This window comes from Globicephala melas, chromosome 7, assembly GCF_963455315.2.
Source record: "Globicephala melas chromosome 7, mGloMel1.2, whole genome shotgun sequence".
Classification (NCBI taxonomy): domain Eukaryota; kingdom Metazoa; phylum Chordata; class Mammalia; order Artiodactyla; family Delphinidae; genus Globicephala; species Globicephala melas.
Genome location: NC_083320.1, coordinates 69,527,994 through 69,551,128, shown reverse-complemented (window position 1 = coordinate 69,551,128; position 23,135 = coordinate 69,527,994). Strand labels below are relative to the sequence as shown.

The 23,135-nt window shown below is 35.8% G+C and overlaps 1 protein-coding gene across 9 annotated transcripts in view; it reads left to right on the top strand.

Moving 5' to 3' along the window:
- The window catches only part of SLC4A10 (solute carrier family 4 member 10), a 312,417-nt gene that overhangs the window by 194,174 nt on the left and 95,108 nt on the right, over nt 1–23,135 (top strand). For 6 of the 9 annotated variants that reach the window (XM_030852613.2, XM_060302361.1, XM_060302358.1 and 3 more), the window contains exons 7-11: nt 1,368–1,459; nt 2,442–2,531; nt 7,214–7,371; nt 10,411–10,498; nt 15,133–15,279. In XM_030852613.2, coding sequence (XP_030708473.1) covers nt 1,368–1,459; nt 2,442–2,531; nt 7,214–7,371; nt 10,411–10,498; nt 15,133–15,279 — 575 coding nt within the window. The remainder of the gene's footprint in view (nt 1–1,367; nt 1,460–2,441; nt 2,532–7,213; nt 7,372–10,410; nt 10,499–15,132; nt 15,280–23,135) is intronic. The other 3 variants (XM_030852628.2, XM_060302360.1, XM_030852617.2) reach the window with 3 other exon arrangements.

The window sequence follows — 23,135 nt, the reverse complement described above, 5'->3', positions numbered from 1 at the left end:
AAGTTGGGATTTAGGCAGGTAGAGGGAAGAGCTAGGCAGAGAGAAGAGTAAATATTCCCATCTAAGACAAATGAGAATAAGAGCAGTATTTTTGAGTCACTGAGTTATGGTTATAAAATATGGTCAAGGCTTCAAAGCTGGGTTGTCATTACTTGTATCACAGTAAAAGTAACAAGTGAGGTTGGAGAGAGGTTAGGGAAAAGAGAGATACATGTGAAATTAAGCAAGCATCGTTAACTGTTATAATTTAATTGCTAAATATGGACAGATTTCATATAAGTTGTGATTGAAAAGACTGTTTCATATTTAGTGAATAATGGAATGTAATTACCCTTGGTTAGCTGTTGTCACATTCTCAGCTGTACTGTCTACTTAACTAATATCATAATCTTTCTTATAATGGGGAAAAGACTACAAAATAATTAAGTTGCTTGTTAGTGTTAATGGAAAACAAATACAATTCAAATTTATTGATCTCTTGTCATGCAGACCAATATCAGTATGCTTACACAATTGAATAGTGAGAAGCATAATATCATATTCACAGTATTCATAGTATATGAGGTAAAGGTATTTCTAACTAAACCTCTCATATAGAAATCTCTAAAAGTTGTTGCCAAAGAATTTTTTCTCTTTGGTTTGTTTTTTCAGATGCAGTAGAAGCTATAAATATGCTATGTACTTTTCACATAAATATTCGCCCTTTAAAAAACAACATTACATTTGGGCTTCCCTGGTGGCGCAGTGGTTGAGAGTCCGCCTGCCGATGCAGGGGACACGAGTTCGTGCCCCGGTCTGGGAAGATCCTACGTGCCGCGGAGCGGCTGGGCCCGTGAGCCATGGCTGCTGAGCCTGCGCGTCCGGAGCCTGTGCTCCGCAATGGGAGAGTCCACAACAGTGAGAGGCCTGCGTACCGCAAAAACAAACAAACAAAAAGAAAACAACATTACATTTAAAATTCTTCAGTCTGAGCTTAAATCATAAGAGTTGTCTATCTTGTCATATATACACATATGCATATACATATATATCCCAATAGTTCTGGATAAAATTTAGAAATCACTGATGTTTCAAACCCATGATTAGATTAAAATCTTTTTGTAGCTGTTCTTTCTTCATAAAGAATAACTATTTAGTTATAGAGTCTTAATCTGAGAATTAGTTTACATTTTCTTGACTGAATTCTCCCATTTCTATCTGCAACTGATAAATAAGAATATTTGTATTTATATATATCTATTTATATTGACCCTTCATGCTTACTTCATTAAGAAACCTATGTTGGTTTAGTTTAATTCATATTTCACGCAATATGTCTAGAATTATGTAAGTAATTGTTTGTGTTCTGTAATAACAATCTCTTTTAGCAGGTCAGGTTGTTTCTCCTCAGTCGGCTCCAGCCTGTGTTGAGAATAAGAATGATGTGAGCAGGGAAAACAGCACTGTTGACTTTAGCAAGGTAAGCTTTTCTCCCTCTCATTTAAGGAAGCGTCTGAGTTATTACTAGAAATTATCAACCATTTTAAGAGGTGTTGACACAATTTTTTTTGCATGCACATTTGTTTTGTTTATTATCCAAAGCTTGATATTGTTACAGATAATGTTAGCATTTAAGTTCACATGTAATGTTCTGCCTATTCACAAAACCAAACGTGTAAGTTTTATGCATAATCTTCAGGTTTCAGCCACTTGGTGTGATGCATCTCTTCCAGTAAAAAAGATAACTGGACTTCACAGAGAATTTAACAGAAATTTATTGTTTAAAATTTTGCTAGTTTTTTTTTTTTCAAAATAATTTTTCCTCTATTTGTGGAAAAGCAAATCATGTAACTTAAGGCTTCACTGTCGTGATTCAGAGAAAGGCATTAGTATTAAGAAACACTAGAACATAGTAAGACTGAGGAGAGTTTTGAATAAAAACATAATAAAGACTGACTGTTGAGGGATCCATCTAATTGGAGACAATTCAGATGAAATCATTTATTTGAATGTATTCTAAGAAAATAACGCATGTGGAAATAATGTGCTTTTCTCAGCAAATTCCTGACATCCTATATGTGCTATTGCAGGCAGTGGCAAGCTAACACTTGATCAGGAAAGAAGAGTTTTAATATTGACCAAAAATAGAGTCAACACCTTTCTTTATCTGAGTGGCTGAAACAGTAATCACTCCCAGTAATTTGTTTTTCACAAGGTCCTTAGCACTCCCAAGGATTGTAACAGTGGGAGGAGGTGGGAATGGGAGGCAGTGTATAGGAAGTTGCCTGCATCAAGCTTCTGAAAAGGTTAATAGCGATCAGCTCCTTGCTGCTGTTTCAGAATCCCTCTGCCAGTGCCAAAACGGTCTAGGTCCAGTCCTGTGCATGCTCTCCCTCTGGTGCCTGGTGGAGTCTCTGTGGGAGCATGGTGTACCAGCTTAAGTCTGTTAATTATGCGTGCAGGGGCTGGGAGGCCAACAAAAGGGGCATGCTAGTCCATGTGGGATGAAACAAAGGCATGAAAAAGGACCTCCACACCAGCAAGAGAGAGAGGTGAGGGCACACTCGGGCTCTGTGTCTACAGTGGTTCAAAGCTCATCTCACTGTATGGAGGCATGTGATTCAAATATTAAGCCAGTTCAAATGTATTCCATTTCCTCTCCAAAAAATATCTTTTTAAAGCATTACATCTTCATTCATCTGCAAGTTGGAATAAAATTGTCGCAAACTGCCATACATTTATTTTCTGATGTTCTTCATTTGAAATAGGATCTTAAAAGCAATGACATAAGAAGTTTCTTACTTATTTGTGCAGGCATTAACAGTATAACAAGAGCACAGTGAACATTCTTAAAAACAGTGATAATAAATCCCATCCTTTCAAATAATTAGCTTTTACCTTTTTTTAAAGGATATAACCCTTTGACACTGAATTTTATATCTCAATATGATTTTGCTTTTAGTTGTCTGACCTAGTTTTGCAGCCTTCAAAAATGCTTCAGTACATTTGAAAGAAAATGAATATAGCCAATTGGAGACAGTAGTCTTATTTTCAGCGCTCCTAGAACAATTTGAACTATAGAAGAGTGAAAAATAGGGCTTCTTTTCTTTAATCCTTTTCTTCCTTATTGCATTTCAAATCACTGGACTGCTCCAGTTTTTAATGAGAAAGTTAAATTTCTACAGCCCTCTACTCAGTGCCAACCATCTATATTTCTTAGTCTCCTGTCCATAGCATGGCACATTGCAAAGAACATGCTTTTGAGAAGGAGCATGGGATCCTAACTCTAGCATTTATAAGCTATCTAATCTTGGAGGAGTTCTCTGACTCCATCTTTCTCATTTGTAAAATAAGAATAATATCTATTTATAATTTTGGGGGGAAGATTAAGTGAGAGAATATAGAGAGAGAGCCTGGCAGAGTGTTGGGCTTATAGCAGGTGTTCAATAAAATGTGGCTACTATTATTATTGTTGTTGTTGTTGATATCAGTGGGAACAGCAGTGTCAGAAGTAAACACTAGACCAGAATTTAATATGTTTTGGCCCCCACTGGATCTCCAGTGCCTTGAACAGTGTTTGGGATGTACATGTTGAGTGAATCCTATGAGGTTCAATATAATTTAAGCCTTCAACTCTGGACTTTTTGTGGTTTTTTTTGAAAAACAAAGTAATACTTCTTACCTTATAACCTGGAAGGACAGAGTAGTAGGACTTGAAAAGAGCTAATGTAATGCATCATTATGGAAACAAATTTTAGTGCCAGATTTTGCAGGTACATGAGTTAAGGTTTTTGAGCCTAATGATTTCAGTTTGGTAGTAAATTTATCAAAGTGAATCTATCAGTTAGTCTACAGATTACTTTGTTTATTTAAATATTTTAAGTTTTACTATGTAGATTCCAAACCCCAGTAGAATTTTGAGATGTTAAGGGAAAAAAGTCCTTTTTCATTTCATGTGACTTGATCCTATGTTCTGTCTACATTCAAACTATATATTTTTAACCCTTCCAGTGGTTAGGCCCATCAAACTTATTCGTTTAAGGAGTGTTTGAAAACATGATCTGAAGTGTCAGGTTTTTTGATTCCTATAATGCTTTTGAAAAGCAGATGTGTTAGGTTTTTAAACTGACAGGTAGAAGATGGCTATTTTATTATTTCCCAAATGTTGACAATTCCTTTTATTTCAAATGACTTAAAGAAACTTCCACATTATTTTCTGTGTAGAAAGAACTCTCTTCTGCATCAATCTTTAGTATGTGAAATGCGAAGAGTTGCATTATTAAATCCTAGCATTGTAGGAAACCTTAGAAATCTCATTTAGAAAGTGAGAAAGCTGAATCCCAGATTAAGAGAGCTGCTCAAGATCACTGGTTGGTTAGTGTCACAAGACCATTTCTCCCCAAGGAATTTCTATTACTTTTCTTGTACTTTCTATAATGAGCTTAAGACTTAAGCTTTCTCCCTAAAGACCCATCTGTATTTCTTTCACATCTCACTGTGTAGCTTGTCCAGACACTTGCAGTTCCACCATGATCTTCTGTCTAAACTTGTTCCCTAGAGATATAATTGTTTCTCATCCACAACTTAAGTATCAAATAACCAGAATAAAGCATCTTTTCCTTCTAGCATAAAGGTCTGGAGACCCCAGAAGCATGAGTATAAATCCAGATCCATAAGAGTATAGCTTGATTTCTTCAAGATTCTGTTCAGAGGACCAGAAAAATTTCCTTATGTTTATTCCATATTTGAGTCCACCTGAAGACTGTCTTAAGGCTGTAGGTCAACCTAATTCCTCAGAGCTGTTTTTGATATTTGTAGTTTTATAAAAGGTTAAACTGTGGTCCTTAAATGTGATCTTTTGTTATATTAAAAGTTAGGTTGCCAAATAAGGTTCTTTATGAATCGTATGTTAACACAAATACAAATATACAGGGCTATCCCAGGAATAATATAATATATAATTGTATAATATAATAATATAATTAGATAATATGTTATATAATCTATTACCCCCAAATATATGACTACTCCAAGAATAATATAATGTAATGAGTATAATATAATGACTACTCTAGATATATATTATTTAACTATAATTTATTACATTTTAAATCAAGGTAAATTTGCTAATCCTGAAATTAAATTCAGTATATTTAATGCATTTTTTCAGTAACAGATATCAATCAATGATATATTAGGTATTGTATAATGCAAAAAATAATATGTAAGGACCATGTATTTTCTTTTATAAAATTAAGCTATTTTAGCATACTGGTACTCCTTGATTTAATTAAATTGAATCTTAAAGCAGTCATGTGTATAATTGCCACCTGCCTGAGGTACAGACGCTAATAGTTAAGGCTATGGCATTTGTCAAGAAATAAATGAATTCACAGAAAGTTTTCCAGGTTGAACTGAAACTTCTCATTAGAGTTATGACAAGTGTTACCAATATGACTCACACTGATTATCAATTATATATTTTCTTAATAAGCTATTTTCTCATTTTAAATTTTGTTCCAGTGTATTAACATTGTATAATTGTTATTTCTATTGGGGGGGAAAACTTAATAGTTTACTTTTTTAGGCTCTGAGAGACTTATCTCCGTAAGTCTTTATTATGTTTTTCTCACAGGGCTAATAGTGTATAGGTATTACGAGCTTACAAATTTGTATTTGGAAGCAAATTTTTAGGTTAAAAACTTTGGAATTTATAATCTTTTTCTTTAAATAGAACATTGCTTCTATTTGATATTTTTAGTGAAGTACTGTGGATTATTTTTATATTTAATCCTTTTGATAAAATGTATACTTCATATAATGGGTTTCATGTTTTGTGGCTCCCTTATCTTACAGAAAATTAAGTAGTTATAAACCTTCTAAATAGCTGTGCTGTGGTCTTGATTTCAGAAAACAACAAATTTAATGTAGTCACTAAAGTCTGGCTATGGACATCCTAAGGTATTCCTCCTAAAAGTTTTAATTTTTCTTTCATTTTAAACTGCTGGGAAAAAATATTCTCAAATCATTAAATTTGCAGAAGAAATATCTGACTGAAAAAAGGTCTTGTTGGCCTCATGGTATTTGCCAGAGCTCTTCTCTCTCTCCCTCTCTCCTCTTCTTCCTCCTGTTAATTTTCCTCTCCCTTCCCCTCCACTTCCTCCTCGTCCCCTCAGCCCCCTCTCTCTCCTTCTTTCTCCTTCTCCTTTGTTTCCTTCTCTCTGTCTCTGTCTCTCCTCTTCCCACTTTGATCTTTGGTCCCCATTTCATTAATATGAGAGCATAAAAACAATTATTACAGCAGTTAAACTATCATTCTCCCTGCAAACAGGTTTCCATTAAAAGCAACTCAAATGAATTAGAAACAAGAAATAGGCCTTGTAAAATTGACTTTAAAATCACTGCTTGGTTTTCACTGAGGCTCTCTGTATGAAAATTGATATTTATGCTTAAGAATATTTTACATTCATTTTCAGACTTCACCCTTTACTCCAAGCATTTCTTTTTTGTTAATGATACTTTTGTTTTGTGTGCATTCATTTCAGTCACAGACATTTCATATCAGAAATTCAACAATGGCTCTTCAGCAGCTCCAAATGTTAATATTTTTATTCTTGTTTCCTTTGCTCTGCCATATCTAAATTCTCTGATGAGAAATTAAAATTGAAGATTGATCAAGCCAAGTAGAGAATGTGAAGGATATAGAACAATGAAGATAAAGTTGAAGACTAAAGTCATAATTTATACTATAAGGAGAATCATGATTATATTTCTTTTGAAATAGGCATATTTTGAATATTAATTCATTGAAATGTATTGTGCACAAAATTAAGATAATGTACTATGCAAATATTTAAATCTATTGACAAATGCTAGTTAAATTAAGATTAAAGTATATTCATTTAATTGAACACATACTCCTTTCTCCCTGAAAATTTCAAAATTACTGATGCTGAAAAAGAATCTTTTCAAAATATTGAATAGAGAAACTAGAGTATTCAACGTATTAATGACAAATTAGAAAAATACAAGGTAAAAGAAAAAAGTTGTTTTTTTTAAGGGCAAGTAAGATGTTTAACTATTTTTAAATTTATTTAAACTATATTTATATAAGCAATATTTATTTAAACTATATTTATTGATGGGTTACCATGTGTGAAATACTGTGCTAGGATATGATTTAACAAATTTTTCCAATTTTGATTTACCTTTTTTTACTTTGTGATGATCTCAGGTTGATCTGCATTTTATGAAGAAGATTCCTCCAGGTGCTGAAGCTTCAAACATCTTAGTTGGGGAATTGGAGTTTTTGGATCGAACTGTAGTTGCGTTTGTCAGGTTGTCTCCAGCTGTACTGCTTCAAGGACTGGCTGAAGTCCCAATCCCAACTAGGTACAAAGTATAAGAGCATCTTTTGCACTTTTCTTAAGCCATTTATTTGTGGGAAAAAAGGTGTAAATATAGTTTCCTCTGAGAGTTTTTTCTAGAAACTAAAGTGTAATCGACAAAACTATTGTTTCTTCTTGTTTGTGGAGGAGGGCAAAAAGTGCTTTAAAAATTATTCAGTCCTTTCCTCCTTCCTCTCAAATTTCTATGTTTTCTTTTAGGCATGCTCCTCATCTCTGACTACCCTGGTCTATATCACCATATAAATCCTTTCTTACAATTTTGGTGAAAAGTGATAAAGTATTAGGCTTTTCTCAAAGATTGCATTAGACTGTGGGATCCTGTATATGAGTGTGATCGTACTTAAAAAGATCAAAGTTTTCAAGGCCTGCCTTATGCTTGACTGAGTAGGCCCTCAGAGTACATGTAAGTGCCGTCATTAGGATACTACCTGCTGTATCTAATGTACTATAAGATTCAATCTTAGGCACAGTATACTTCACATGCATAGAGTCTTAAGAATCATTGGTAGTAGCATCATGGTACTGTGGTTGAATCTGAATCAAAAGTACAAATTTAATTTGATTACCTGAACTTGTTTTTCATTCAGCTGTACATAAAAACTAACAACTTTACCACAATACAAACTGAATTTTGTTGTTTATTCTTTATCTCTATGTTATAGAGATAAGACTGTCCATGGGCAAATTGAAAAAAGAATATTGTCTACAGAACATTAGGTTCCTAGCAATTCCTCCAGGGGACCTTGTTTTCTTTCCTTCTCCCTCCATCAAATGCACTTCCTGTATATAGAAAGCCTTTTACTCTGATCCTGTTCCTATAGCAAAACATATCTATGTAGGGCCCCATTTCCTACGTGACTGCTGCCCTTTGTTTGATGCTATAATTATTTCAGATGCTGTTAATATGCCTCCTCGTCCAAACACTGAATGCCTTAGCCAAGTTAAATTGATGAAAAGTTCAGTGCTGTGGCAACTGGGTTTGTAGAATGTTTCTTCTGTGGACCTTTGGCCTTAAAACATAGCAGTTTACATCACTCTGTGTTTTGATTGTGGTTAAGATATTCCAAAAATATGGAATAGTTTAGTCAGGAGAGGCCTCATTTTATTAGAGCTCAGCTGACTGGAAGGGGATTCAGTGTTTGAGTGCCTCTTCCTGAATCTGTGGAAGAACAGATTTGAGGCAGGTAGCTAGTTACCAATTCAGGTTATAGAGAGAAGTGTCTGTTCATCCTGTTGGAGGGCTACTGAGACTTCTGATACATACCAACTTTTATTAAAAAAGGGGAAGGATGAACTGGGCGCATTAAGGTGGCCTCTGACTGTATGATCAAGGCTGCATTTTTCTATTTACACCCTGTAATCTATTCAGAGTTTCTGGGAATTTGGGATTCAGATTTAAGATGTGAAACTTACTAACCATAGAGGTATTACTTTAGTAGATTAAAATTCTTTTTCATCTTCCAAGCAGTGCATTCTTGTTCTACCACTTAGGAAGGTATCCGATGAACTCTGAGTAAATGATGGATATTTATGACAATGATAGCTCTTGTGTTTCAAAGGAAAGAAAAGGAAAATTCCCAGGAGTAGAGAAAAGCCGTAATGGGGTTATATACCCTCACTTTGAAAACTGTAAAGGTTTAGGTGACCTCATTTCATACTGACATAGCAAAATGTGTCTACAGAACAATGGAGGAAAAATTAGGGGCACAGTAGAGTCACTGTATGAGGAGAGATTTAAAAGACTAGACCAGTTTGGAAAGGTGAAAAATAGAAGAAGATTAGTTAGACAAATAAAATAAAGAAAGCCATTCAAGGTTCCTAATTATCCTTTCTTAGGAGGACAAAAGGGCACACCGTGTATATAACAGTAGCACCTAGTAAAAATGTCAGAAAATAATTTTAGGACTTTATAAATAGCCCATGGAATAGAAACCTGAAAAGTAGCAGGATGTACATAGGTTAGGAAGTTTCTTGAAAGTACTATACTTGATAAAGCATCTGCCACCACACTAAATTATTCCTGTTTTAAATGTATAGTAGACATTTCTGTATAGCAGAAGTTGACTTGGATTCAGTAACATCTGACACAAAAAGTTAATGTCACATCCTCTAAGACTGTGTAATATATGCATCATGTAAAAACATGTACAATCTCTAAAGTTTATAACTAAATGAAAGGTAGAATTGTAGTACCTATTTTAGCACACTTTAAAAAGCCATTAGTCTTCACGTTTAAGAGCAAGAACCATTTAACAAATGAATACTGTAGAGTTATATTACAGAATATAGGTCATCTTAAAATTCTCACAATTTCCCTGTAGCATTGACCTTTTCAGAGATAAGACAATTACTGGTCCTCCAAAGTTAAAACACATGTTGATTTCTTCAAAAGCTCCAGTTGTGATGATGTATTTGCTAGACTTTCAACCTAATTGAGATGGAATGTCACAGTTCAGCTGCTACTTTTATTCCTGCAGCATTGGAATTAATAGTTTTTTTTTTTATCCTAACTGATCTTTGATTCCCGGCAATCATTTTTTCTATTTAATGTAAATTTACGTACACCTACTGGTTTTTTGACCCTATGTTCTTTCATTGTTTATACTACTGTATTACCTTTTCCCCCTTCTAACTAATTCTACAATTTACGTATCAGTGAGTTCTCTTTCTTACAATTCAGAAAGGTTTAATCAGATTTTACTTTTCTCAACTTTCTCCTCTAAGGATTATAGAATCCTAAAAATTCACACTAACAACTGTGTGGGCACGATAGGTAACTAAATGAAGGAAACAGAGCAAAGTAGCCACGATTCCAATTGCTCAAGGATCTCAAGCATGAGTCATTTTGAAACATCATAAAATATTTGAAAACCTGTAATAATAACCTGTGGAAAAATATGGAACTATTTTACATCGAAATCCCTATCTTCAGTAATTCCTTTGAGATGAGTGATTCTGTACTACTAAAATTATTTTTTATTTCTACCTTGAAACATTTGTGTTTTTTTCTTCTTAATTACAGATTTTTGTTCATTCTTCTGGGACCCCTGGGAAAGGGGCAACAGTACCATGAGATTGGCAGATCAATTGCAACCCTAATGACAGATGAGGTATTTATTCAAGTTCATTGGGAACATTTCCCTTTACTAGGTACACCTAACTTTTGGAGTTCTGTATTCATGACAGTTTTCTGTGAATCAGATTTCTCTGTATTGAATTCCCCTTCTTTTAAATGCTTGTACTATAAAATTTCCTTTGGAAAAATTTGTTGAAAAGGGGTAATAAATTCACACACATGAACATTTTAAAACCTCATACTCTGAAGAAAATTTGTTATTTAGTGACATTTAGAATGTATTTATTAATATTCCCCTTGTAGCATATGTGTTGCCAAAGTGATCACCATTGTAAATATCACTGCAGGTCTTGTTTGGGGCAAAGTACTTTTAAGGTCTCAAAAAAAACCAAATACAATGTCAGTTTATCTGAATAGTATACATGACACCAAAAGCCATGCAACGTCTATCAACTCTCTTTATAATTGCCTAAATGTAGATGTTTTTAACCTGGGAGTCTTTTAACCATTAGAGGAGCTGAAGATTTCAAGAGGCCTGTGATCGCTGATACAGCCCACAAATTTTTCTATGTACAAAAATTTGTGTGTAGTTTTCTTGGACTGGAAAAAGCTTTCATCAGCTTCTCAAAGAGATATATGTCTCAGAAATGTAAGATCATAAAAATAAACATAAAAAGTAGTATCATATAACTGGTTTCTTGGATTCTACAACATGTTATGAAAATCTGTTTTTATTATTTTATTGTTTTTATTGTAAAAGAAGAGCATATGCAAAAATCACAGACGGGACATAAATTCAAAAGTCAGTAGTAAATAACAAAGAGATTATACATTTCTAGAATATCATCCAAATAATTTAATAATGTATTTATTGAAATACATGGCTTCTGATACTTGAAATCTTTGAAAAGAGCTAATTAGTATTACATATAACTTTTCCTAGTTTTATGAAATCTGAAAATTTGAACTTGTGTTTGGGGTTCAATATTAATTCTTCTATTATATCTGTTCAAATTATGTTTACTGTTTTATATGAATTAGTTATTGATATTTACACATAGGAAACCAAAAGCTAGAAGAAAAACATTTTTTTCATCTGTTTCAGAAAGAACCAACTTAATGAGTGTATCAGTTTCCTATGCATAAAAAATTACCACAAACTGGGTAATTAAAACAAAAGTAATTTATTTTTTCATACTTTGGGAGGCCAGAAGTCTGAAGTCAAAATGTCAGCAGGGCTACATTCTCTCTGGAGCCTCTAGGGGAAAGTCTTTCCCTGTCTCTCCAGCTTCTGGTGGCTCCTGTCATGCCATGGCTTGTAGCAGCAAAATTCCAGTCTCTACCTTTGTCTTCACATGGCCTTCTCCCCTGTGTTTCTGTGTGTCTTCTCCTTTTCTGTCTCTTTATGTTTCTTATAAGGACACATGTCATTAGATGTAGGGCCCACCCTAATCCAGGATGATCTCATCTTGAGATCCTTAATTACATCTGCGAAGACCCTTATTCCAAATAAGATCACTTTCTGAAGTTCAGGTGGACACATATTTTGAGAAGACACTACTTAGCCTACTATAAAGAGTAACATATTCTGTTGAGGAAATCTGGGAGAAGACAGGAGAGTGACAAAAGGGCTTCATGAGTTCCACAAACCTGTTCTAGTAGAACTCTCTATGAGAAGGCACTGACAGTATCTTTACTTTTAGTGTTTCCATATTGATTAATATTTTGCAATTTTTACAGTATTGAAAAATAAATGACACTGTGTCATAATTTAACTACTGTCACTTTCATGCACATATGTTTCATGGTATATTATGTTTCCACATCTAAGACATTAAGATATTACATTGAGATATCTCTGGGGCATGGGACATCTTATGTGGTGAGAGGAGCATATTGTGCATAAATACTCAAGTTATCTCTCTTCCTAACACTTCCTTTCCCCAATTAGGAGTCAAGATTTTCTGGAAAGAAAAGAGTCAATTCCAAAGTTATTGACTAATCAAGTAGACATAGAACAACAGAGAAACATGCATGGTTTTAAAATTTTAGATTTAGAATGAGAGCAGAGAAAGGACTTCCATCTATTTCCTTGGTAAATGAGAACTACCTAATTTGAGAACAAGCATCAGCTCTTGAATGAAGGTTCAAACATGAATCCTTTAGACTTGAAAGTTTAGAGCTTAGCTTTGGGGCAATTTGTTTAACTCTCTGTGAGCAGTGGGATAGAGAAGCAGAAACTCAGCCAGAAAGTTACTCCAAAAATGAGAGCTGTTAATTATAATAGGACATTTAAATTAAATTATGATAGTACATTCATTGAATATTAAAAAAAATGTTTAAATACTCTTAAAAGAGAAAAAAAGTTTTTATTGTTCAAAGCCCAGGTGGAGAAATTGTTCTGCTTATATAACTGCTTTGAAATACATTGAACAATTATACTCATTAAGAATAAAATTCAATATGTTGATTCTGGGCTTCCCTGGTGGCACAGTGGTTGAGAGTCCGCCTGCTGATGCAGGGGACATGGGTTCGTGCCCCGGTCCGGGAAGATCCCACATGCCGTGGAGCGGCTGGACCCGTGAGCCATGGCCGCTGAGCCTGCGCGTCCGGAGCCTGTGCTCTGCAACGGGAGAGGCCACAACAGTGAGAGGCCCAAGTACCGCAAAAAAAAAAAAAAAAAAAAAAGTTGATTCTTACAGTTTACTTTAGTTAAGAAAATGGTGAATTGTATTGCCCTATTAAGCTGTAAATTCCATGAGAGCAGTTACCATTTAATATTCATTTTTGTTCCCTGATTTTGTCAGGTGCTCAAATAAATATTTGTTGACTAAGCTCTGTTTGTTCTTTTCCTGTCTGTACCAGGAACTTCTTGTAGGTAGACTGTCTTTTCCTTTTGTATCTTCAAACTTAAGGTAGTGTCTGGCCCTCAGTCAGGGTTCAGTAAATTTTTGTTTAAACGAATTAATGACTGAATGTTCTAGTCATCCTAGCAACACCTTATCTTGAGTCAGTGTAATCTATTTTCTTCCTTCCTGTTGAGCATTACTAGAAAGAAATCATATGATTTTGTTTATTGGTGCTACTACCAATTTATTAATCCTTTTATATAGTCTTAAAAATTATTAAGCATTCCAAAGAGCTTTTGTTTATATAGATAAGTATGCTGATATTTATCATAAGAGAACTGAAAACTGAGAATTTTAAAATGTATATTTGTGAACTTATTTTAAAATAATAGTAAAGTCATTGTATATTAACATAAATAACATAGTTTTATAAAAACAAAGGCCAAAGCAAAATCAAGGGATTATTTTTCTTTTTCTTGTTTTGGATTTTTGCACCAACAATTTTCTCTATCACCTAGCTCTTAAGTCAACACTGACTTGTTCTGTTCAATTAGCAAACATGCCCAACATATAGTAGCTACTTAAGAAATACATATGAAATAAAAGTCCAGGTTTTTCCCATCCTTAAAATTTCTTACTCCTTAACATAGCATGTACCACTGAAATGTTGAATGAATCTGAATCTCAACAGTTTTGAAAGACTGATCTCTACTTGGTCCTGAATATCATAACTTCATTTATCTCAGTGTGTTACAGTATGACTTTTGTCACCACCACTCTACTGAAACTGCTTTCTGTAAGGTCACCATTTACGAAATATACTATCCTGTGTTCAGTACTTATGTCACTTGATCTCTTACTGGCATTTGACATTATTGAACACCTCTTTTTTTTTTTTTTTCTCTTGAAGAACAGCAAAAATTATGTGCTTTGTTTTGACACTAAATCTTTGAGGTTTGTATTATTGCTTACCCTGAGGTAATAAATATACCCTTCTATATTCTGTCCAATGAGTTTAATACTTTAACTCTCATATTTAAGTTTTTAATACCTAGAATTGCTTTTTGTGTGGGATGTGGGTAAAGATCCAATTTCACTTTTATATAATTACTTGGCTTATAATCATTTATTGATTAGTCCATCATTTATTCAATGGTTAGCATTAGTTTATGCCACGGTATAAATGTTGTTAAAATTTCTAATATGTTCTATAAATTTTTATCTCTATTTTAAAGCAAGGGCTTTTTTCAGGAAGTTTGATTTACACATATTTAAACAATGTTTGCCAAACTTGAATCATCCATTCTAGTTTAATGAGCTTCCGTCTATCCTCCTTTCCCTTCTCTCTCTTTTCTCTCTCTTTTTTTTTTTTTTTTTTTTACGGTACGCAGGCCTCTCACTGTTGTGGCCTCTCCCATTGCGGAGCACAGGCTCCGGACGCGCAGGCTCAGCAGCCATGGCTCACGGGCCCAGCTGCTCCGCGGCATGTGGGATCTTCCCGGACCGGGGCATGAACCCGTGTCCCCTGCATCGGCAGGCGGACTCTCAACCACTGCGCCACCAGGGAAGCCCCTCCTTTCCCTTTTCTTACTCTTGCCACCAGAAATTTCAACATTCACCTAGCATTCTAAGAAAAAATAAGTGTGTGCAATCATAGAATAAACTAAGCTATAATATTTTACACTAAAAACTTCTTTAGTTAGAGCTTCTTATTCAAATTGTTATAATCACATGTGAGATAACTGGGAGATGAAAACAAAGAACACATTAAGATTTTATAATTGTTTTTTATCTATAAATGATTATTTTCCTTCTTTAGGTATTTCATGATGTTGCTTACAAAGCTAAAGATCGTAACGACTTGGTATCAGGAATTGATGAATTTCTGGATCAGGTTACTGTTCTCCCTCCTGGAGAATGGGATCCAAGCATTCGAATAGAGCCTCCCAAAAATGTTCCTTCCCAGGTATGTATATACGAAAATACTCTTAAGACTACCATCATTTTGTTGTGTTTTTAATATATGTACTAAAATAGTATAACCAATCCAAAGATTCAAATGCTTTAAATGATAACTTCTGTGATACTGTGATTTATAATATGAAACATGTATCTGGTCTTTGTCCCTATTTCTGGCAGAGAGCTCCTGAAATGCTTGGAATTTTCTAAGTGATGAAAGCAACAAAGATGTCTTTTGTTATGTTAATGAGGTTACTCCCTGGAAGTTACCTCCAGGGAGGTGAGAGGGGCTAGAGTTTGAGTTCAATCACCAATGGCCATTGGTTTAATCGATCATGTCTGTGTAATGAATCCTCCACAAAACCCCAAAGGGACAGTGTTCAGGGGGCTTCGGGGTTGGTGAACACATAGAGATTGGGAAGATTGGTGTGCCTGGAGAGGGTATGGAAGTTCCTTGACCTTTCCCCATGCCTTGTCCTATGCATCTCTTCCATCTGGCTGTTCCTGAGTTATATCCTTTTATAATAAAACTGGTGATCAAGTAAATAAAATGTTTCTCTGACTTCTATGAGCCACTCTAGCAAATTAGTTGAACCTGAGAAGGGATTCATGGGAACCCTCAGATTTATAGCCAGTTGATCAGAAGCACCAGCAACAACCTGAAATGGGGTCTGATTGGTGGGCAGTCTTGCAGGACTGAGCCCTCTACCTGTGGAATCTGATGCTATCTCTGGGTAAATAGTGTCAGAAATGAGTTAAATTTCCCACCACATTTGAATTGGTACCAGAACCTAATAAATCTCTAAAAAGGCAGGGATATGAAGTTGTAAGATCTTCCTTCTTCCTATTCAACACAGATTTGGTGTATTGATGATATTCTACTAAATGACAGTCTCATATGCCTAGAAAGATTTTAGACCCACCTTAACACATACTATACTGGAGGAAAATTGAAATTTTAATAAAAATAGAAAATATGCTTGAGAAAAAGCTCATTACCGTCTTTCCATATTCTGATACATCACTTTGAAATTGGCAAGTGTTAGGAAAATTCAAAGGCATGGTTTAGTCATATTGCATGGAAAACTCCCTGTTTCTGCTAATCACGTTTATGATTTGAAGAATTTTTTTAAATAATTCTTTTGTTTCTATTACTTTTGTGTGGGCATATAGTGTGAAAATTGTAAAAATTCTCCCTATAAAAATCGAATGTGCATTTTACTTGTTATACAATGCAGAAAGATAGAAATAAAGACCATTGCTGTTGTTTGGGGTGAGATTCTTATTGCAGGCATGTCTTTGTTGAGAGTGGTGGCCAAATGTCTTAAGCCCACTCATATTGCCATCTCTATTCCTGTTGAATCTGCCTCCTCCAACTCTCTCTGCTGTCATCTACCCAAGCCTTGCCTTTGGCTCTTGTCCCTGTGGAGTTCAGCTGCCTTAGTAGTTGACTGTGCTGCCTTAGTTGAAGCAACAGATGGCCTAATTGACCCAGCTCTAGACATAGAAGCTTTTCTGGTTAGCCAGAGGTGGGTAAATGAGCAGGTGTACTACTTAACCATTTCAGGTGATCTACTACTAAAATAAAGTAAGTTGCTTAAAGAGTAATTTTAACGGTTTAAATGGTCTTATTTTTGTACTTGCATACACCTTTGCACTTACAGTATTAGCAAAGGCAGTATAATGCTTCTTGAAGTAATAAGAAAGAATCTCTTTAATTGATGTTATTTGGAAAAATTTAGTGAAAATACTAATATGTTGAATATGAGACCTTAAAATTCACTTGTTAACACCAATTTGCTTTTCAAACATTAAAACTAAAGTCAAGCATTTTTTAAAAAATTTATTTTATTTTTGGCTGCGTTGGGTCTTCATTGCTGCGTGCGGGCTTTCTCTAGTTGCGGCAAGCAGGGGCTACTCTTCGTTGCGGTGCGCTGGCTTCTCATTGCGGTGGCTTCTCTTGTTGCAGAGCATGGGCTCTAGACACGTGGACTTCAGTAGTTGTGGCACATGGGCTCAGTAGTTGTGGCTCACAGGCTCAGTAGTTGTGGCGCATGGGCTTAGTCGCTCCGCGGCATGTGGGATCTTCCTGGACCAGGGCTTGAACCCCTGTCCCCTGCATTGGCAGGCAGATTCTTTACCACTGCACCACTACGGAAGCCCTAAAGTCAAGCATTTTTGAAGCACCTTCCCTTTGAGAAATGATGTTTCTGAGGCAAGTGGAGGCATGGGAGCTTTGTATTTTCAAAATTAATTTTATGAGACTTTAAAACCAGGATTAATTGTTGGATTCTGGGTATTGAGAGGCAGTAGTAGAAAGAACATTGAATTAAGAATCAAGGCACCTGGGTTCTGCTATTATCTATTTGTATGATCTTAAACAGATGCCATAACCTTTCTGTACTGGTGTTCTATATCAGTGTGTCCAACAGAACTTTCTGCAATGATAGAAATGTTCTATATCTATGCTATCTAATAAGCCAAGCCACTCCTGAGCACTAGAAATTTGGCTACTGCAACTGAGGAACTGAATTTTTAATTTTAATTAACTTAAATTTAAATAGCCATGTGTAGTTAGTTACTATAATGCTAGACAACACAATTTTATATAATGAGTTTGAATTAGATACACTCTGTGTTTCTTTACATTAGTATTTTTTAAATGTATGTTGGAATTGAATAATAGATACTATGAAACTATGTTTTCTTTGATTAAAATGAATTGAAATAAATTAAGCACTCTGACTTCTATTCATTCAAATAATATTTTCCTCCATGGGATAACCTCCATGGTTTTTATTCTTCCAGAATGTGCAAATCACAGTATTTTTAAATACTTTTTACTTGCAGTTAAGAGAAGAATAAACAGTCACCTCAAGGGATACCCTTGAAAATACTGTTAGAACATTGTGTCAGTCATTATAATCACTCCCTTGTGTATACCCTCAACTTCCTTGCTTTTCTCTCATGCCATTTACTTGCTTGTCAAAACCACAACACTGTGTGAGTTCATTTCTTTGGTCTATACCTCCATTGATGCAGCTGAGAGTGGCTGAAGGAAAACATACAACTACATTGACTAATCTCATATAATTCATGACCACATACCTCAGGTAGGCCCTTTGTATCACAAGTTCATTATACTCTACTTCCCAAGTTCAATCCATTCTCTACATTATTATCTCACACCTGTTTTCTCTCCTCAAACCTTCAGCACATGCTTTCTGACTTTCAGATGTTGACTTGCTTCCTACTTCCCTAAGAAAATTAAAATAATCAAAAGAGAACTTCTGTAGGTTCCCAAAACCATATTTGTCTACTGCCAGCACCTACATTCTCTGCCTTCCCATATATTACTATTGATGAATTATCCAAAGTCAGCCTTCTATCTGTGCAGTAGATCCCATCTCTTCACACCTACTCAAAAACATTACTCCCCAATCCTCCTCTTTCTCCCCTATATCATCAGGTCTTTTCTTCTGTATTATATCATTTTTATTAGCAAACAACATTGTTAATTTGTAAATCTTAAAAAAAGAATTCTCAATGCCACTATCACTGCCAGTACTCTTCCATTTCTTTGTTCCCTTCTATAACCCAATGCAACAGAAAAGTTCTCTGTACTATCTGCCTCCAATTCCTCTCCTCCAATTCTCTCATTTTTTAATTGAAATATAGTTGAAGTACAATATTACGTTAGTTTCAGGCATACAACATAGTGATTCGATATTTAAATATATTACGAAGTGATCACCACAGTAAGTCTAATAACTATCTGTCCCCATATAAAATTATTACAGTGTTATTGACAACATTCTTATGCTGTGTAATACATCCCCATGACCTATTTACTTTCTAACTAGAAGTTTGTACCTCTTAATTCCCTTCACCTATTTCACCCATCCCCACACCTCCTCCCCTCTGGCAACCACCCATTGTTCTCTGTGTCTATGCCTGTTTTTGTTTTGTTTGTTTGTTTGCTTTGTTTTCTAGATTCCACATATCAATGGGATTGTATGAGTATTTGTCTTTGTGTGACTTATTTCACTTACCATAATATCCTCTAGGTCCGTGCATGTTGTTGCAAATGGCAAGATTTCATTCTTTTTTATCCTTCAATTCTCTCTTGAACCTACCTCCATAGGGCATTTGCCCCCATCACTTTACTAAAATTTACTTACATGAAGGTCGCCAAAGACCTTCACAATGCTAAATTCCAAGGTCAATTTTCAGTCTATATTTTATTTAGCCTATCAGTCAGCAGCCTTTGACAGAATTGATGACTCCCTTTTCCTTGATATATTTTCTTTTCTTTGACTCCTGAAACCCCACACTCTTGGTTTTCTTTATACCTCACTGGTGACTCCTCAGTTTCATTTGCTGGTTGCCCCTCTTCTCTCTGATTTCTTTATATTGAAGTGATGCAGGGCTCAGTCCTTAGTGGTCTTCTCTCCTCTACACTCATTCTCTTGGTAATATCATCCAATCTTATAGCTTTAAATCCTCTCCCAAATTTATTTTTCACCTTGCACTTGCAAGTTACTTATCCAAATGCCTATCTTGTGTCTCTACTTGGGTGTCTTTTAGATATCTAAAATTCAACATGCCAAAGTTGGAACTGAATTATAGATTGCATTATTTCTGTACCTATATACATCTTTGCATTTATATTATAAAAGGCAATATAATGTTTCCTGAAGAATATAAGAAACTCTGATCTTTTCTCAAAATCTGTTCCATCTGTACCTTCCCATCTCAATAAGTGTTAACTCCATACTTACAATTGACCAAAACAGAAACTTTTATTCTTCTCTCTTATACCTGACTTCAATTCTGCCAGGAAATACTCTTGGCATTGCCTTCAATATTTATCCAGAATTATACGATTTCTCGCTGTTGCCACTGCCACCCCCCTAGTTCAAGCTACCACCATCTTTCTCCTGGATTACTGAAATAGCCTCCTAACCAGTCTCCTTGTTTCTACCCTTGGCCCCTAGAATCTGTTCTCAACACAGCAGCCAGAGTGTTAGGTCATGCTACTCCTTTCCTTAAAATCCTGCAAAAGCGCCTCATTTCATTGAGAATAAAAGCCAAATACTTACCATGCTCTACTAAACCTATAGAGTCTGGCTTCCCTTCACCTCTCAGTCGTCTCCTGTCTCTTTCTTGCTCACTCCTCTCCTTGGCCTCCCGCCTCCTTGTTCTTCAAACCCTGCAGCCACACTCCTGCCTTAAGTCTCTCCCACTGGCTGTTCTTTGCCTGGCTGTTCCCCAGTTATTCTATGGCTAATTCTCTTGACTCCCTCAAGTTTTTCTCAAATGACACTCCATTTGTAATTCCCAGTTCCTCCTCCCTATACCTCACACCCCCGCCTTCGTCTGCTCTAAATTTTTACTTTTCCATAGTTTTTATTTCTTTATTTTTTCTTTATTATATATTCTGCATTTGAAAAAAACCATTTGATATCATATCTCTCTCTAGAATCTGGCATGTACATAATGCTACATGAATATGGACATCTCAAGGATCTTATTAAATCCACCAAACCTCTCTCAATCCCCAAAAGGAAGAAGCAGATCTGTTCAACGTTTCTTTCTAATAATTCACGTTGGCGATATCAGAAGAAACTTGGAAACAAATTTTATTTATTTATTTACTTATTTATTAAAAGAAATTTTTTAAGACATCTTTTTAAAAAATTTATTTATGTTTTATTTATTTTTGGCTGCGTTGGGTCTTTGTTGCTGCACTCAGGCTTTCTCTTGTTGCGGCGAGTGGGGGCTACTCTTCGTTGCAGTGCACAGGCTTCACATTGCGGTGGCTTCTCTTGTTGCGGAGCACGGGCTCTAGGCACGCGGGCTTCAGTAGTTGTGGTTCGCGGGCTCTAGAGCGCAGGCTCAATAGTTGTGGCTCACGGGCTTAGTTGCTCCGCGGCATATGGGATCTTCCAGGACCAGAGCTCGAAACTGTGTCCCCTGCATTGGCAGGCGGATTCTTAACCACTGCACCACCAGGGAAGCCCTATTTTTAATTTTTATTGAAATATAGTTGATTTCAAACTTGTGTTAGTTTCAGATGTATAACAAAGTGATTCAGTTATTTATACACACACACACACACACACACACACACACATATATATATATATATATTCTTTTTTAGATTCTTTTCCATTATAGGTTATTACAAGATATTGAGTATAGTTCCCTGTGCTATACAGTGGGTCCTTGTTGGTTATCCATTTTATATATAGTAGTGTATATATTTTAATCCCAAACTCTCCCTGGTTTTTAATCTTTTTAACACACTATAGAATTAATTTACTTACATTTTTACTTGTTTACTGTTTGCCTTCCCCATTAGAACATAAGCTCCACAGGCCTGATTTGTCCCCAGGTATACAGTGGTGCAGCCTAGAACCTGACACAAATTGCCTCCCAATAAGTGTTTGTTGACTGAATTAATAAATTGTTTAATTTGCCTAGTCAAATATCTACTCACCTATTGATTTTACTTAAAATGTCTGGGGACTTCCCTAGCAGTACAGTTGTTAGGACTCGGCACATTCACTGCCATGCCCGGGTTCGATCCCTGGTCGGTGAACTAAGATCCTTCAGGCTGCGCGACTTGGCCAAAAAAAAAAAAAAAAAAGTCTGAGAAACAAACAAACAAAAATTTCCTATATTTTCCTCGGAATATTCATTGGTACTATACATACACAATTCTTTTTTCAAAAACCTTTTTGCCTTACTAGAAGATGACCACTCCTTGAGAAATTGTTACTTTAGAATGACAAATATCTTTCATGGCTTATCACTTGCCTTATCAGTGTATAGCTCTTCCCACTGTAAAACAATGAATTAATTTATGCAGTCAGAGATAATTCCCCAGAAGAACAAATATCACTTGCCTTCCAAGGCTTGCTAAGAAATCTCTCCCTAGGTGATTATTGGGTATTGAGAGTACTGAGGGCCACTATCACAGCCCTTTACTGTTGTATGATAGTTAATTTACCTGTAAAGGCCATTCCTTCACCAGTTGACGGACATACTCTCTTTTATCTTTGAACTTCAATTCATTGTATCTATTTATATACCCAGGAAATTGCAAAATATTAAGCAATGAACTTTCCTATATTTTGTGCGTTTCAAAATGTATTTTTTGTCATGTTTTAAATCTGTACCATTTTATCTAAATGTCCCATTGTAATAAGATCATTTGATAATTCACACTTGTTCACGTTTACACTAAACACAAAGAACATGTTTACATGTTTACACTATTTTGGAATGGCAGTCAAGTAAAAAGTTTAATTTCACCATTAAAAATTTTTTTATTGTCCTTTAAAGCACTTTTGGGCTTCCCTGGTGGCGCAGTGGTTGAGAGTCCGCCTGCCGATGCAGGGGACACGGGTTCGTGCTCCAGTCCGGGAAGATCCCACATGCCGCGGAGCGGCTGGGCCCGTGAGCCATGGCCGTTGAGCCTGCGCGTCCGCAGCCTGTTGCTCCACAACGGGAGAGGCCACAACAGTGAGAGGCCCGTGTACCGCAAAAAAAAAAAAAAAAAATTTATTGTCCTTTTAAGCACTTTTGAACACATTGGGGTGCTCCAAGATCACCAGTAGGTAGGATTTTCTGATTTTTTTTTTTTTTTTTGCACGGTAGAGGGCCTCTCACTGCTGCAGCCTCCCCCGTTGCGGAGCACAGGCTCCAGACGCGCAGGCTGAGCGGCCATGGCTCACGAGCCCAGCCGCTCCGCGGCATGTGGGATCTTCCCAGACCGGGGCACGAACCCGTGTCCCCTGCATCGGCAGGCGGACTCTCAACCACTGCGCCACCAGGGAAGCCCGATTTTCTGATTTT